At 30.5% G+C, this 15,052-nt stretch overlaps 1 protein-coding gene across 2 annotated transcripts; it reads left to right on the top strand.

Moving 5' to 3' along the window:
• The first annotated feature begins 11,319 nt into the window (after nucleotides 1–11,319).
• LOC18105192 (uncharacterized) lies at nucleotides 11,320–13,452 on the top strand. 2 transcript variants are annotated; one of them, XM_024585382.2, is made up of 3 exons: nucleotides 11,321–11,480; nucleotides 11,625–11,698; nucleotides 12,094–13,452. In XM_024585382.2, exons 2-3 carry the CDS (start codon nucleotides 11,696–11,698, stop codon nucleotides 13,147–13,149), a joined length of 1,059 nt encoding a protein of 352 aa, XP_024441150.2. In that variant the 5' UTR covers nucleotides 11,321–11,480; nucleotides 11,625–11,695; the 3' UTR covers nucleotides 13,150–13,452. The 2 variants fall into 2 exon arrangements, with proteins under 2 accessions (XP_024441151.2, XP_024441150.2); XM_024585383.2 differs by lacking the exon at nucleotides 11,625–11,698 and having other exon boundaries at nucleotides 11,320–11,480.
• Nucleotides 13,453–15,052: the final 1,600 nt, after the last annotated feature.

Below are 15,052 nucleotides of genomic sequence, written 5' to 3'. Positions count from 1 at the left end.
ATAATATTCTTGATAAATTCTAATCAACTTTTTTTTTTATCATTTAAAGAAATATTTTGTCTTCATAGATGATAAACCTTACCAACAACTAAAAATTTATTTTAAAAATTTATAATTATTTAAAATAAAATAATACTCTTATAATACAATTAAAATTTATATTTCTATAACTTTTAATAAAACTTAAAATGTTTGAAAAAGTATATATGTAGTGAGTATAATAATTATAATCTTGTACTTGGTTATAAAAGTTCAATTTAACGCAATTTTAGAGCATATTAGGATTAATAATTTCTAGTTAGTTTTGCTCTCGAAATTATCTTTATATATTATATGTGTAAAATAGTCTTTTATTTTTGCAAAAATAAGAGCTATTGTAAGTTTTTTCAAAAGAAATTAGCTGTTAGAACTCCACACTAATGACTCAAACGGTTGATCAGTTCAGATTGGTCAAGCTAATCAATTGACCGATTCCTAGAGATTCTCATGATTTCATTCCTAATGAACAAACGGTTAATTGGATTCACTTGGTATGACCAAGTGGTCGCCAGTTCAACTTAGACTCAGATTTGCCAGTTTTTTTTATTAACATGGGTGTCTGGGTCAGTTTGCGCTCACCTCGATTAATCCCATAGGCCCTGAAGTTAATGACCATGTAAACCTCAAACCTAGGGCCTGACCAGTTGAGCTACACCCCTCAGGGTTAAGATTTGATAGTTTTAAAATTAGTGAATCTTGAACCATTTAAATGTACATCAATCCTATAATGCATGCAATGTGAGGTGTTCTAGTTCATTTTAATTTGTGCTATCAAGTAAGATATGTAGATTACATAATTAACACTAAAATGAATACTGAAAAACCAAATCTTCACTTAATTTGCATTTTGAATTTGTTGATAGATTTTTTCGTTCAATTCTTTATACCTATTAAAGATTATTATGTCGCTTATCAGATTGATAGATCTCTCAATATTATATCCAAAAATTTCTGTTTGGATTAATTTTACTATTTTTTTCTAGTTATTTTTGGAATTATTATTTATTCTTAGATTTTATGTTAATTTTCTTTGTGTTAGGATTCTAATTTTGTTTTCTAATCTAGTTGGGTTTTTTTAGCCTATAAAAAATATTGTCAACCTTCATAGAAGGTAGACTTGATTAGATTGTGATTTCATAAATAAAATAAAATTTTAGAGTTTTTAGTGTTTTAATCCGAATTTAGTTAATTGTATGTCTTTGTGCTTAGTGCTGTGCTGCTACGTTGTAAGACTGCAGGTTTTTTAAATTTTCAAAATACATTAATGACTGTGAGAACTGAGAACCTTTCAATAACCCTACGGACACGCACACGTTTGATGGGTCCACAGAATAGAAAAGGAAGGAAATTGGATTTTAAAGGTTACGAAGCCTAGACTTGTGCTATTATTTTAGGGTCTTGCATTTTAAAATAAAATGTTGTTTAGATAATTAATAATAATAATTTTTTTAAAAAATTATTCAATTATTAAATGGTTTTTAAATAATATTTGATGTTTTTCATCCTAATACTTGTTTTTATTTATTATTATATATGAAACAAATGTATACTTGTTCTTGAAAACATATCTCATGAATATTCAACGAAACTAAAATATATATTTTGTTGTTTTTCATATTATTTTCTTTGTTGGCCAAATGAAGAGGACTGAGGGAAGTTCTGATACGAAAGGGAAAATCGAAGTAAAGTTACATGAATTGAAATCCAACCCTTATAAATTGGAAAGCTCCTTGAGAAGTCGCCACCTGGTCGGCTTGAGCTAGTCTCTCTTTTTCCCCATGCCAGTTGTCGTCTGCTCGTTTGATCTCCTCTTCAAAGTGTTTCCATTTCTGCCTAATCCTTAGATACCTTTTCAAATGCGCTTCCTTTGTCCTTCCTTCAACCTCAACGAAGTGATTATTTTGTTATTTTTTATATGGGTGCATAAAAATAATTGAAAATTTATTTTTGTTTCTTGTTTTTAAATTGCTTTACAACTCATGATATGTTTTTTTATTGAATAACCATGTTTCTGATAGAAATTTTTCAAAAATTAAAAAAGAACTTAATGGATAAAGAAAATGAAGTTTTTGCTAAATAAGTACATATTTTCAAGCTTCATTTAAATTATCTGCGTTTTCAAGGGTATTTATTTTAAAATTTTTAAGTTTTTGTTCAAATAACCACTCTTTCAATTAAAAAAATCATTCTTCTACCAAAATTAAAAAAGAAAATGATGAAAAAGTAAAAAGATTTTGATGGAATAAATACGTTTCTATATATAATTTAAATCATTAGAGTTCTTAAGAATATTTATTTAATTACTTTAAAAAAAAAAGTTTTTTGAAAATGGTCCAGCGATGTCAAGCGGGCATGCTGATCGGAACTAAAATGACTCATACGGCAAGAAAAGTTTCTTGGCAAATGATTCATAGAACATTAAAAAAAAAAAAAAAAAAGAATGGCGGTCACTGCTCATATATATGAACAGTGAACCACCAGTCCAGTGTCAACGTGTTAGGGTGCTAGAGTTGGCTCAATATAAATTCTGATCTCAATCATTTAGCGTTCAAAGAATGTTTGGTTAGATTATTATTAACCATTTTTCTTATCTTGATTAGGGTTAATTAATCTATTTATCGAGATATATCGAGTGTTTTTTTCCATGTCTTTTTAGTGAATTTATCCTTTTACATTTATATTTTCTCCCATATGAAAAAGGCCTTCATCACTCCCTATGGATGGTTTTATGTCTCCCGAAATCATTAGATGAAGGAAAGCTTGTTTGAAATGGAGACTGATTTGTGCCTTGGAACTTAACTTGAATGACAGCAATTAGCAAGGGATTGAGAAAGGCAAAGACAGCATGGCATGGTGCTGAGAAAATAAACCCTTGCAAACTGCAAAACAACGTAACCTCATCAAAATGTCTTACAATGTTAATGCACATCAACATATTGCCTTAGGAAGCGATAAAAGTGGATGAAAGATTAGTAAAGATGTATATAACCTTTCCTCACAGCGGCAAAGATTAGCATCACAGTGACAGCCGAAGTTTTGCCTGCCTTGTCCTTTTCTTTTGCGAGTTCTTTGGGACGACTTGCCAAGTCTTCCAACTGGATAGCCAGAGTCCCGCTGTTTCCTCATCTCAATGTAGTATGCCTCTTCTCCACGATTGTAAATAATGTTTCGAGACCACATGTTTATATAATTAACCTTGATGAAGTTGCCAATGCGATGTCATGTAGAACTTTGAGAGGACTTTTTGCAAAGAGGACTTGGTTTGGTGGGGATTTGGCCCCCTTGACATCTCTTTTGCGAAGTAGATTTGGGGACCCATTTCCTGGATGTTAAACGTCACGATGCTTTTTGTTTGGGTTTGCAAGCCGAAGAATCTTATCTATCAAAATGTCTTACAATCTTAATGCACATCGACATCTTGCCGTATGAAGCGATAAAAGTGGAAGAAAGATTAGTAAAGGTGCATGTAACCTTTCCTCACAGCGGCAAAGATTAGCATCAGAGTTACAGCCGAAGTTTTGCTTGCCTTGTTCTTTTCTTTTGCGAGTTCTTTGGGAGGATTTGCCAGGTCTTCCAACTAGATAGCCAGAGCCCCGCTGTTTCCTCATCTCAGTGTATAATGCCTCTTCTCCACGAGAGCAAATTAATTATAAACTAAAAGAGGGTATACAGTGACCCGGGCCGGGGGGGGAATGTTATTTTGTTTTTTGTGGTTTTTTGTGGGCAAGGAAATGTTTTTTTGCGCACTGAGGGGTGGGGTGGGCCCCTATATTTGAAGGGTGTCCCTGCAAGGAGATGCTAATTTTGTTTTTTGTGGTTTTTTGTGGGCAAGGAAATGTTTTTTTGTGCACTGAGGGGTGGGGTGGGCCCTGCAAGGAAATGTTTCCTTTAGGGATGAGCAAAAAAACCGGGAAACCGATTAAACCGAGAAAACTGAAAAAAAAATAATCAAAAAAACCGAACCGCAAAAAAAAACCGATTAAACCGATTAAATTTTTGAAAAAACCGGCCGGTTCGGTTTGGTTTTATAACCGAAAAAACGAACCGAACCGAAACCGACAAAAAACCGGAAAAAAACCCGAGCCAAACCGAAAAAACCGAGCCAAAACCGGAAAAAACAGAGCCAAAATCAAGAAAACCGAGCCAAAACCGAAAAAACCGAGCCAAACCGGTTTGAACCGGTTTTTGCCCTAAAAAAACCGAACCGAACCGAAACCAGTCGGTTTGACCCGGTTTCGGTTTTTTTTTCAAAAAAATAAAATTCGGTTTGGTTATTTTTTTTTGATAAAAATCAAACCGAACCAAAAATGATCACCCCTAGTTTCCTCCTCCTGAGGGCATTGAAATGTTTCCTACTCCTGAAGGGTGGGCTGCAAGGAAATGTTTTTTTTCCGGTCCAAATGCTTTTTTCCAGCCTCTTTCTTGATAATATTTATAATTTTAGTAGTAAAATAATTAAAATTTTTATCCTTTTAAAATAATTATTTTAATTTGACCCCTTTAATTTTTTTTCTTGCTCCGCCCCTGCTTATACCCCTTATCGTAAATCCCTATTCATTCAATCCGCTGTCTAGGTGTCAAATATTCCAGGATGAAGGTACTTTCGTGATGACTTCCATCTGGTCTGGTTAGTTGTTATAGTTAGTTTCTCGGATTATCCTTTCCTGAATCTTTTTGTTACGAGGACAGATAGGCGTGTGCAGGGGTATTTAAGTAACCATGACAAAACAGGTTCTTCTCGCACGGATTTTTTAGTGTTTCCGTGGGAGGTGTAGTGGCTTTTCTTCAATAAAAAAGTATGTATTTTAAGGAGGTGTGGTGTATATTTTAAAAGGTATACCTTAAAAAAACAATACCACCCAAACAGTCAAAAACACCCTTAAACCGAATCAGACGTCGCGAGATAATGACTGACCGCATTGTGTGGGCTTTTGAAGAAATCGAGACAAGCTCAACGGTCATGATCTCTTGTTGGAATTAAAAATGGGTGGCTGTGATCTTACTTTCTCCTCTATTTTCCTTTTACATGTTTTTGCCTCTAATAGGATAAGACAGAAGAAAAATCAGTTTTTGGGTTTTGAGTTTCGATGTTTTTTTTTAAAAAAAAAAAGCAGTTGTCAAATATTTTCCTAGCCTCGAAGGTCCTTACGTGATAACTTCCTACCTCTTCCTTCTCGTTTCACATTGCTGACTTGGGCTGCTTTTACCAGTAACTGATAATATGATAAAATATTTAAATTAAATAGATAAAAAATTTATAAACTTGATTTTTAATATGGTTTAGTAAGTCTACATTAACATTTTAAATATCAACTATACTTAAGTATTGTATTTTTTAATAATTCAAATTCATTATTATAATATATTTGATGAATCCTTGTCAATTTTTTTTTTTTGCCATTTGAATAAATATTTTTTTCAAGATTTTTCATCTTAATGATATATCTTATAAACTTTTTAAGATTTATAATTATTTGAAATTAAACAATACTTTTTATATTATTAGATAATACAATTAAATCTTATATTTCTATAACTCGCTCAAAGGACTTCGGATGTTTGAAAGAGTGTTAGTGTGCTGAGTGTGATAATTATAACCCTATGCTGGTTATAAAAGTTCAATTTAGCACAATTTTAGAACATGTTAGGATTAATGATTTCTATTTAGTTTTGTTCTTGAAATGGTATTTATATATTATATGTTCAGAATCCCTCTTTTATTTTTGCAAAAATGAGAGTTGTTCATAAGTTTCTAAAAAAAAATTAGTTTTTGGAACCCCATTGACAACTTAAACAGTTGATTGGTTTAAATAGGTCAAGCCAATCGATCGATCGACCGATTCCTACAGATTCCCAGAATTTCATCCCTAATAAACAAGCAGTTGATCGGGTTTACTTGGTATAGCCAAGTGGTCGACCAGTTCACCTTAAGACCCAAATTTGACAGTTTTAAACTTGGTGAATCTTGAACCGTTTAAATATATATGAATCCTGTAATGTATGTAATGTGAAGTGTGTGAGTTCATTTTAATTTGTGCTATCAAGTGAGATACGTAAATTTACATAATCAACAATAAAATGAATATTGAAAAATTACGTCTTCATTTATTTTGCGTCTTGGACTTGTTGATCAAATTTTTTTATTCAATTCTTCATGCTTGTTGATGTTGACTTCATATGAAACCTATTTAAATTTATTCTCAATCAAGTATATCATTAGTTCACTTTTATTTATTTGTTATCATCAAAATATATATAAATATTCATATGTGATTCAAAGATAAACAATTAATAACTCTATTTTTGGTGTATATGAATTCATGTTTAATAAAGAAATTTAATGGAGGTGTTTCCACCTTTAATAATATTGTATGAGTAGATCGAGGCTTGAAACAATATATATTTAATTTGATTTTAAATTTTTAGCCTAGTTAAAATATGTTTTATAGATGGAAATGAAATTTCAATGATCCATGTGATTTTTTCATGTGAAAAAAAAATGAAATTATGATTTTTCAAGTACAAATAAATTTATTTGATGTCATCAAAGCCATCCCAATGATTAAGAATTATTCCTATTATTTTCATAAAAAAAAAAAATTAAATGTGACTGCCAAGCTAAACCCAAAATATTTTTAAAAGGAACCACCAGTGTTGGGTCTTGCTACCCAACAGAACCCAATAATGTTGAGTGTCACTCGACCAAACCCCAAACACTACAAAAAGATGTTGGGTCTAGCTGCCCAGCCAGACCCACCGTTCTTGGGTTTGACTGGGCAACTGGATCCAATATTTTTAGGTATGACTGTGCAGCCATATACAATGATATTATTATTTGTATTATAAATATTTTAAATTTTATTATTATTAATATTAAAATTATTATTATTTGTATTAAAAATATTTTTTTATTGTAATTAAAAGTATTAATATAAAAAATATTATTATTTGTGTTATAAATATTATTTTTTATTATAATTAAAAGTATTAATATAAAAAGTAATACTATTTGTGTTATAAATATTATTATTTTTATTACAATTCGAAGTATTAATATAAAAAATATTATTATCTGTGTTATAAATATTTTTGAAATTCTCAATATAATTATTATTATTATTATTATTATTCTAAATATTCATCTAAAAAATATTATTGTTTGTGTTAAAAATATTGTTGGGTTTTTAAATATAATTATTTGTGTTATAAATATAATTATTTTTATTATAATTTAAAGTATTAATAAAAAATATTATTATTTATGATATAAATATTACTATTTAAATTATAATTCTCTTAAGTACTGAATCAATTGGTTTTGAATCTTGTATGGCCATGTTTGTTTCTCAGAAAGTCGTTTATGGGAAACCACTTTCCAAACTTTCATGTGTTTGTTTGCCAATAGAAAAGTTGGTCAACGGAAAACACTTTCCAGTCAAAGGAAAATTTGGCTTGGTTTTCAGGAAAGTGTTTTCCTAAAATTTGGGCGGAAAACACTTTCTGAAAGTTGTGAAAAATTTAGAAATGTTATTATTTGCTGATTATATCAAATTTGATCCTCAAACTTTTGATTGCTATATATATATATTTTTTTTTGAATATATTTTTTTTTAATTTAATCTCTTAAAATTTAATTTTTATATTAACTTTGGTCCTTATTTTTATAATTGCTATTTGTTTTTTTCTTATCATTTTTTTATTGAAATTTTTTATCTATCAAATTTGGTTCTCATTCTTTTGATTGTTACTTATTTTATTTGAAATAATTTATGAAATGTTAATTATTATTATTTTAATTTCTTCATCTTTTAATTTTTTTATTTTTTATTTGATCTCTATTATTTTGATTATTATTTATTTTATCTGAGATAATTTATAAAATTATATTTTTTTTCAATTTCATTCCCATTCAACTTTTTAATTTGTAAGATTTGTTCTTCATTATTTAATAAACTTGAAAAAAATAAAACATTAATAAGTTATTTTCCAGTTTATTTTCTATAACATAACCAAACACTGGAAAGTATTTTCCAACTTATTTTTCATTATTATCAAACATCAGAAAATACTTTTCTGAAATTCACTTTTTTTATTTTAAATCAAACCGATCTAAATTCATTTCACTTAAATCCTGCTTCAAAACCCAAGATTTTTAGTTGCTGGGTCGGGAACAAGTGGCTTGGTCCTGCGAAGAAGGAATATGGTGGTCTTTGACCGGGGGGTTTGACACTGTCGGTAATAAAAAAAATAAAGTGGGGGATAAAAATTGAGTGCAGTAGGATAATAAAAATGAGTTGTGAAATGGGAGGTGAGGGACCAAATACATCATTAATTCCAAATACACACACGACACACGCACTTGGAAGCCCATGGCCAACACATCACCAACCCCTAAGACACCAACCTCTTTTTTGGTATGTAATATACATACCACTTATTAATTATAGAAAACATGGTGCTGTGTAGTGTAAAATGCAGGTTTTTTTGTATTAACATATATTTGAAAGTTTTGGCATAATAATATTATTTAAAAAAAACATAAAATAACATATTTTTACATTGTTGCCCTTAAAAAACATGACATTTACTAAATGTCGTTATTCATAGGCGAGACAATATAATTATTGCATTTAAAAACAGTAATAATTTAACATGTAGCCTCGTTGATCTAATTATGTGAACCGATCGATCGTTGAATACAAAAACTATGATTTTGTGAATTATTTTTTTCAAACATGTCTTATAAGTGTTAATGATGTAATTGAGTTTGTGACAACGGATGATTCTGAACAATTATATTTGAGTCTAACACAACTATATGTGGATATGCTACATATATGTTACGTGGATGGATTAAAAAATGAATATGTGAACCAGTAGAACAAGTCCAAACGTAAGAGAAAGTTTAATTGCGCTATATCATAATAATGACTCTAAAGAGTCATAACTTTTAATCTGATCATTGAATTATGCTTAAATTTTTACAGGAGTTTTCGAATACCGTTTTCCTTAGAATAAACATGAAATCGCTATTTCGATCATCAAATATTCTACTCCGACCATCAAATATTTAGATTTCAAAAATCATCTCGGGCACCAATTTTGATAGTTTTGTGATTTTATTTATTGTTTTTTTAAATTAGTTGACCGGTTTAACTGATCATTACAAACTGATCGACCAATTAATTCTGGATTTAATCGATGTTGCAGTTTAGAACCACGACATCTAAAAATATGTTATTTCAATAAAAATTTTTGTTGCTATGTTAATTCACCATTTGTTTTTATTTTGTGTGTTGCTTGCTCAATTTATACACCAAAAATAGTGTGGACTATTATACAAAACATTAAGCTCAATGATGTAAAAAGCAATGTGGACTAAAATTACAATGCTATTTTTTTTCCATCCTAATTTTCATTTTTTTTAACTTGCCTCTGTAAGACCAAATTAAAAGCAAAATTAAGTAAATTTGTTGAGAAAAGGAAAGATTGAAAGACAAATGATCATAGTAGAAAAAATGAAGGAAATGGGTGGTGATTTTAAAATTGGAGAGAAATTTTTACTTTCATCCCTTTGATTTTCAAGTTATAAACTTATTGTTCCTTAAATTTTTTAAAATTTAATATTGACTCAAAACTTTAATTGTTTTATTTTTAGATTTTTAGTTTGAAAAAGAAAAGAGAGAGTTTTTGAATTCCGGTTATAAGAAAAGAAAGTTCCAATTGATACTAATGGTATCCATGAAAAATATTGATCTTGGTGTTAATTAGTTTCATTCGATGAAAAGAGTTTTATCTAAGGTTTTTTTTTTTGCATGAGATTGTAGATTTGAACTTGGTGAGTTTTTGGATTTGAGCTAATTTTGAATTGATTTTTGAGTTGTTTAAGGTTAAAAACAAGTTTATCAAGATTTCTATATTTTTTTTTCAAGAGCTTTAGCTTAAAAAAAAATTAAAAATTAATTTTTAAACATCAAACACCTTTACCATAAATTTTCAACGAGGCTGTAGTTGCCGAAGAGAATGTTCACAAGAGATTTGATGTACACGTCATTTGGAAAAAAAAATTGTCAGGAGGACGAAAAATTAAAATGACAGGTTCACTGGCTCGTCCCTGATTCTAGGCCTCATAATAGATCCACCATATCCGAACTCTTAGCGTTGTCTTAAAATGGCTTTCCTTTATTCTTTTAAAAATTTCATCTAAATAAAATAAAAGAATTTGTTTTTTTTCTTAAAAAAACCTATACACCAAAAAATTTATTTTGGGATAGAATTTCTTCTTTTTTCATCAACTGGCTTTATTTAAAAGAAGCTTCTTTTTTATTTTTTTAATTTATCCTGTATCGAGTCATCATAGTATCATAATTTATATTGTGAATTTGACTAGTTCATTTAAGTTGACTCATGTTTTTTAAATGTTTTTTTTAAATTAATTTTTTCTTTTATTTTCATTCTTGTTCTTTGGTATTTCGTTGATCAGAACTAGCTTTCATAATTTTTTTTGATTTGTGTTTTATAAGATTATTATAGTTTAATTATTTGAGTCACAAGTTTTGCAAGTTAACCAAAATTAATCTTAACATATATATAATATGTTGTTATTTCAATAACTTTTTAAAATTATATCATTAAATATAGGATATTTTTAGTGTTTTAAAGTTTGTTGGCTAGAATGTATCAAATTTTGGGCTTTGTATTATCATTTTTTTATGGTTATAAAAAAGATTATCCGACTCGTAGCGTAGCAAATATTTAATTTTATTTGAGATTATTTAAAATAAATCAATTAAATATATACATCAACTTCTCAATTTGAATTTCTAATATAAAAAAGCTATGTAATTGCTTGCACGTTCATTTTTTCCTGTTAAAAGCCAACTAACTAGTTGTGTATAAATTTCATGAAACTGACCAAAGCAATGTAATTAAAGTCGGCTTATCGAATACAGGGATGAAAGTGAAAAAGAGTGAACTTAATTTTTTTTTCTTATAAATATTTATCAATATTCGCCTTCTATCTTACAGTTCAAAATTTCTTGACGTTATCATCCCTCTTTTCAAAAAGTACCGATATGATCGCCAAGCATTACATAATAATATTTTTTCAATAACTTCTACATGTAGGCTATATTTATTCAAAATAGAAGCAAAGCATGGTATAACTCCGTGAAACCACAATCTATCCGAATGAAGATTTGGGTCGTAAGTCAAGTGGGCTGACCCAAACTAATTTTTTTTTTTTTGTTTAAAAAAATCTGAAATTACATGCGAACCAAAATCGGATTTTTTCATCAACCCTGTCTCGGCCAAGTTTCATTTCACGAGTTAGTCAGGCCAGAAACTCGGTCCTTCAGAGATTTGAGCTCATAAAAAAAAAAAACTCTACTGCACATTTACATAATCAGCACAGCAAGGTTTTTCTTCCTTTCTCTCAGAAGGTAAACCTCAAGTTTCTTTTCTTTTTCTTTATCTTGATTACATGTTTTTACTTTTTAGATGTCTCTTTTTTCAACGATTGCTTATTATTCGATAAAATCTGTTTCTTTCTAGTTTTTAGAGCGCTTATGGTAGTTGTATTGTAGAGTGTAGTTGAAGTTGGTGAGTTGAGATATGGAAGCTGTTTTCTTATTGGGCTTTCAATTCTCTAACTTTTATGGTGGGTATCGTTGAATTTTGTCATTAATTTCTGATTTTGAAGTTTAATAGCTCAAGTTGTGATGAGCTTGATGGTGGTACTGTTTTGTAAATTTTGGCAATGTTTTATTTTCAAATGATTCTATATTAACTCACTGTAATGAGTAATCTGTTACTGTCTTGTAAAATTCTCGAGAGTCAATTGCTGTGGTGTCTGGAGTATATGGTTGCTGTGTGATTAAGCTGCTTGGAGATGTTAAAATAATTTGTTATCTGGAAGAAGTTATGGTGGCTGTATAGGAAATTTTTGTAAACAAATATGCAGTTAGTTTAAACCACAAAGAACTCACTGGTTTGTGAATTGTGATCTTCTTTGATCTGGCAAATGTTCTTATGGCCTTTGTTTCCGTGTTTCAGAGATTGAGACCATATCGTATATGTAAACTTGGTAAAGCTTCGATTGCAAATCAAGCTATGGCATCACTAGTTAAAGCTCCTCCTACAATGTCTACTATTAATGCTCACCAAGTCCATCTCAGGAAGCTAAAATTGCTAAGCAACCTAAACATGCATCATGGTCTCAGATTTCCTAGAATTCATGTTAATCACACCACTGTTTGCTGCGCTAAATTGACTCCATGGGAACCTTCACCTGTCACATATGCTCCTACCATTGATGCTTCTGGTAACTTATTGAAGAAAACTAGCAACATATTTGAAACCTTGAAGTCTGAAGACACAGCTGAAGCACCAGCAACCAACAGTGAAGAGCTTACAGATACAAAGAATCGGTCATTGGTGCAATTTCAGTTTCTTAAATGGCCGATGTGGCTTCTGGGCCCTTCTCTTCTCCTGACTACAGGCATGGTACCAACATTATGGCTGCCTCTATCTTCTGTATTCCTTGGTCCCAATATAGCCAGCCTTCTTTCCTTGATTGGACTGGATTGCATCTTCAATCTTGGTGCTACCCTTTTTCTTCTAATGGCTGATTCTTGTTCTCGGTCCAAAAACCAGGCACAAACCTGCAATAGCAAGCCTCCTTTGAGTTACAAATTTTGGAACGTGGTTGCAACTGTATCTGGTTTTGTGATTCCCTTGATGGCGTTATTGGGATCTCAAAAGGGCACCCTCCTACCCCAGCTGCCATTTATCCCATTTGCAGTTCTATTGGGTCCTTACATGCTGCTTTTATCTGTACAAATTCTGACTGAGCTGCTGACCTGGCACTGGCAGTCACCAGTATGGTTGGTAACCCCAGTTGTGTATGAGTCTTATCGGCTGTTACAGCTGATGAGGGGGTTGAAGCTTGGGGCTGAGCTCAGTGCTCCAACATGGATGTTGCATATGATTAGGGGGCTGGTATCTTGGTGGATTCTAATCCTTGGTGTTCAGCTCATGAGTGTTGCTTGGTTTGCCGGTTTCGCTGCTCGATCTCAGCAGCAACACTCTCCTGCTGCTTCTGGTGGTTAGAATCATTCACTGCCACCGAAGACTCTTAGTGGCTTCAAATACGTATTTGGGAGCATACATGACCAAATAATTCCTGGTATAATGGCATCGTTTTCTTCTCTGTTCACAGTAAATGTGTGTTCTTATCTGTAGCGAGCTATGTACATTTGAGCTCCTAGCTCTGGCAGCTTAATATGGGCTGCTAATTTTACACTCAACTTATAACTGTTTGCCAAATATGTGAATACATTAGTTGTAAGATGTCAATCGTTCAGAACTAAATAAATACAGAGGATATCTATGTAGGCGATGTTCCACTTTCTAGATGCTTGACATGATTAGTAATTAGATATTGACATGGATAGGGAGATTTGTATATTTGGAGTAATGGACTCGGGACAAACAAGTTCAGCTGTAAATAGGGATTCGAGATATTGGAGCAGTGAACTTGGGATGGGACAAGCAATTCTCAGCAGGACATTGTTTCCACCTCCACTCGTACCCGAGATACCCAACAGCTCTTGTTATTCATTCCATGTTCATATGGCTCGCTACAGATGCTCTATGTTGTTTTTCCTTGAGCTCGAGTTTCTAGGATTTTTATGCTTGATGGCATTATTTTTAGGATATGTTTGTTTTGCATTTTAAAAATATTTTTTAAAAAAATTAATTTTTTTTTACTTTTTAGTGTTTTTTGATTTTGATTTTAAATGTAAAAATAACTTTTTTAAAAAATAAAAAATATATTATTTTAAATAAAAAATACTTTGGAAAACAATAAAAATAACAATATTAAAATATTTACTGACTCATCGCTAACTAAGTAGGTATTAGATGGAGTAACTTTTACATAATTGGTCATCTTCTTTCAGGAATATAGCCGCGTTTTCCTCCTAAATGTTGGAATTAATTTCAATTGTAGTTTTCTACTCGAGTCAAATTCATAATTTCTATTTTTCTCTTACAAGAAGGGTTTATGAAAAAGTTATAGATAATTTCCCAATTTTTTTTTTTAAAAATTATCAGACAATTTTAAAAGCCGATGCCTCTACATTAACATTATGTATGTTGGGAAAATAAAGGTATAAAGCACCTAAAAAAAATTAAAATTTTTAGGTGAGGTCCAGCTAAAACTAAGGTTCCTTCGTCGCGTTGGTTTGAGAATTAACTCAAATTTATGAAACTATGGTACAGGCGAGAGATATATGCGTGTGGGTCCTGTATATTCGCAGGATTCACATGCTTTTACTATTGGTGCATGTGGTAGTGATAAAAATTGTATTTTAAAATATTTTTTATTTAAAAATATATTAAAATAATTTAATTTATTTTTTTAAAAATTTATTTTTAACATCATATTAAAATAAAAAAAATAAAAAAATTCAAAATTTTATAAAACTTGCACGCTATCCGGAACACACACACCTACGCCATCATCCCTGAGCAATGATTCTCAACATTTATTTATTTTTTAATTGTGATGATTCCCTTTTATTTTCACTGTGTTGATAGAGATGATTTTCAACTTTATATTATTGTCTTTATTGTTCCAGTTTCCGGAATAAAAATAAAATAAAATGGGGAAGGCAACGAGGCATGTATTATTAATAACATACCATTCTTTTAGGTCCACATCCGCAATCAACTTAAAGACTAGCTAGAGGGTAGGACCAAAACGACGCTTTCTTCAAGGCAATAAAACTAAATTTACCTATCCTCTGGTGTCATTTATTTATTTCAAATATTATTAAAAAATATTTATTTACAATCCTGTATTTTTTAATTTGATTAATTAATAGGCGTGTTTTAAAAATTTGTCAAGATAACCATTGTGTTTTCTAAATCTGTTTAGTTAATCAAGTAGTTAACTTTTAATCTTAATAGTAATTATGCATGCTAAAGTGGCATTATTAAATATCTTTTT

Source organism: Populus trichocarpa, chromosome 14 (assembly GCF_000002775.5).
Source record: "Populus trichocarpa isolate Nisqually-1 chromosome 14, P.trichocarpa_v4.1, whole genome shotgun sequence".
Lineage (NCBI taxonomy): Eukaryota > Viridiplantae > Streptophyta > Magnoliopsida > Malpighiales > Salicaceae > Populus > Populus trichocarpa.
Note: the sequence above shows the minus strand (reverse complement) of the source record. Positions and strands in the feature narration are given on the sequence as shown.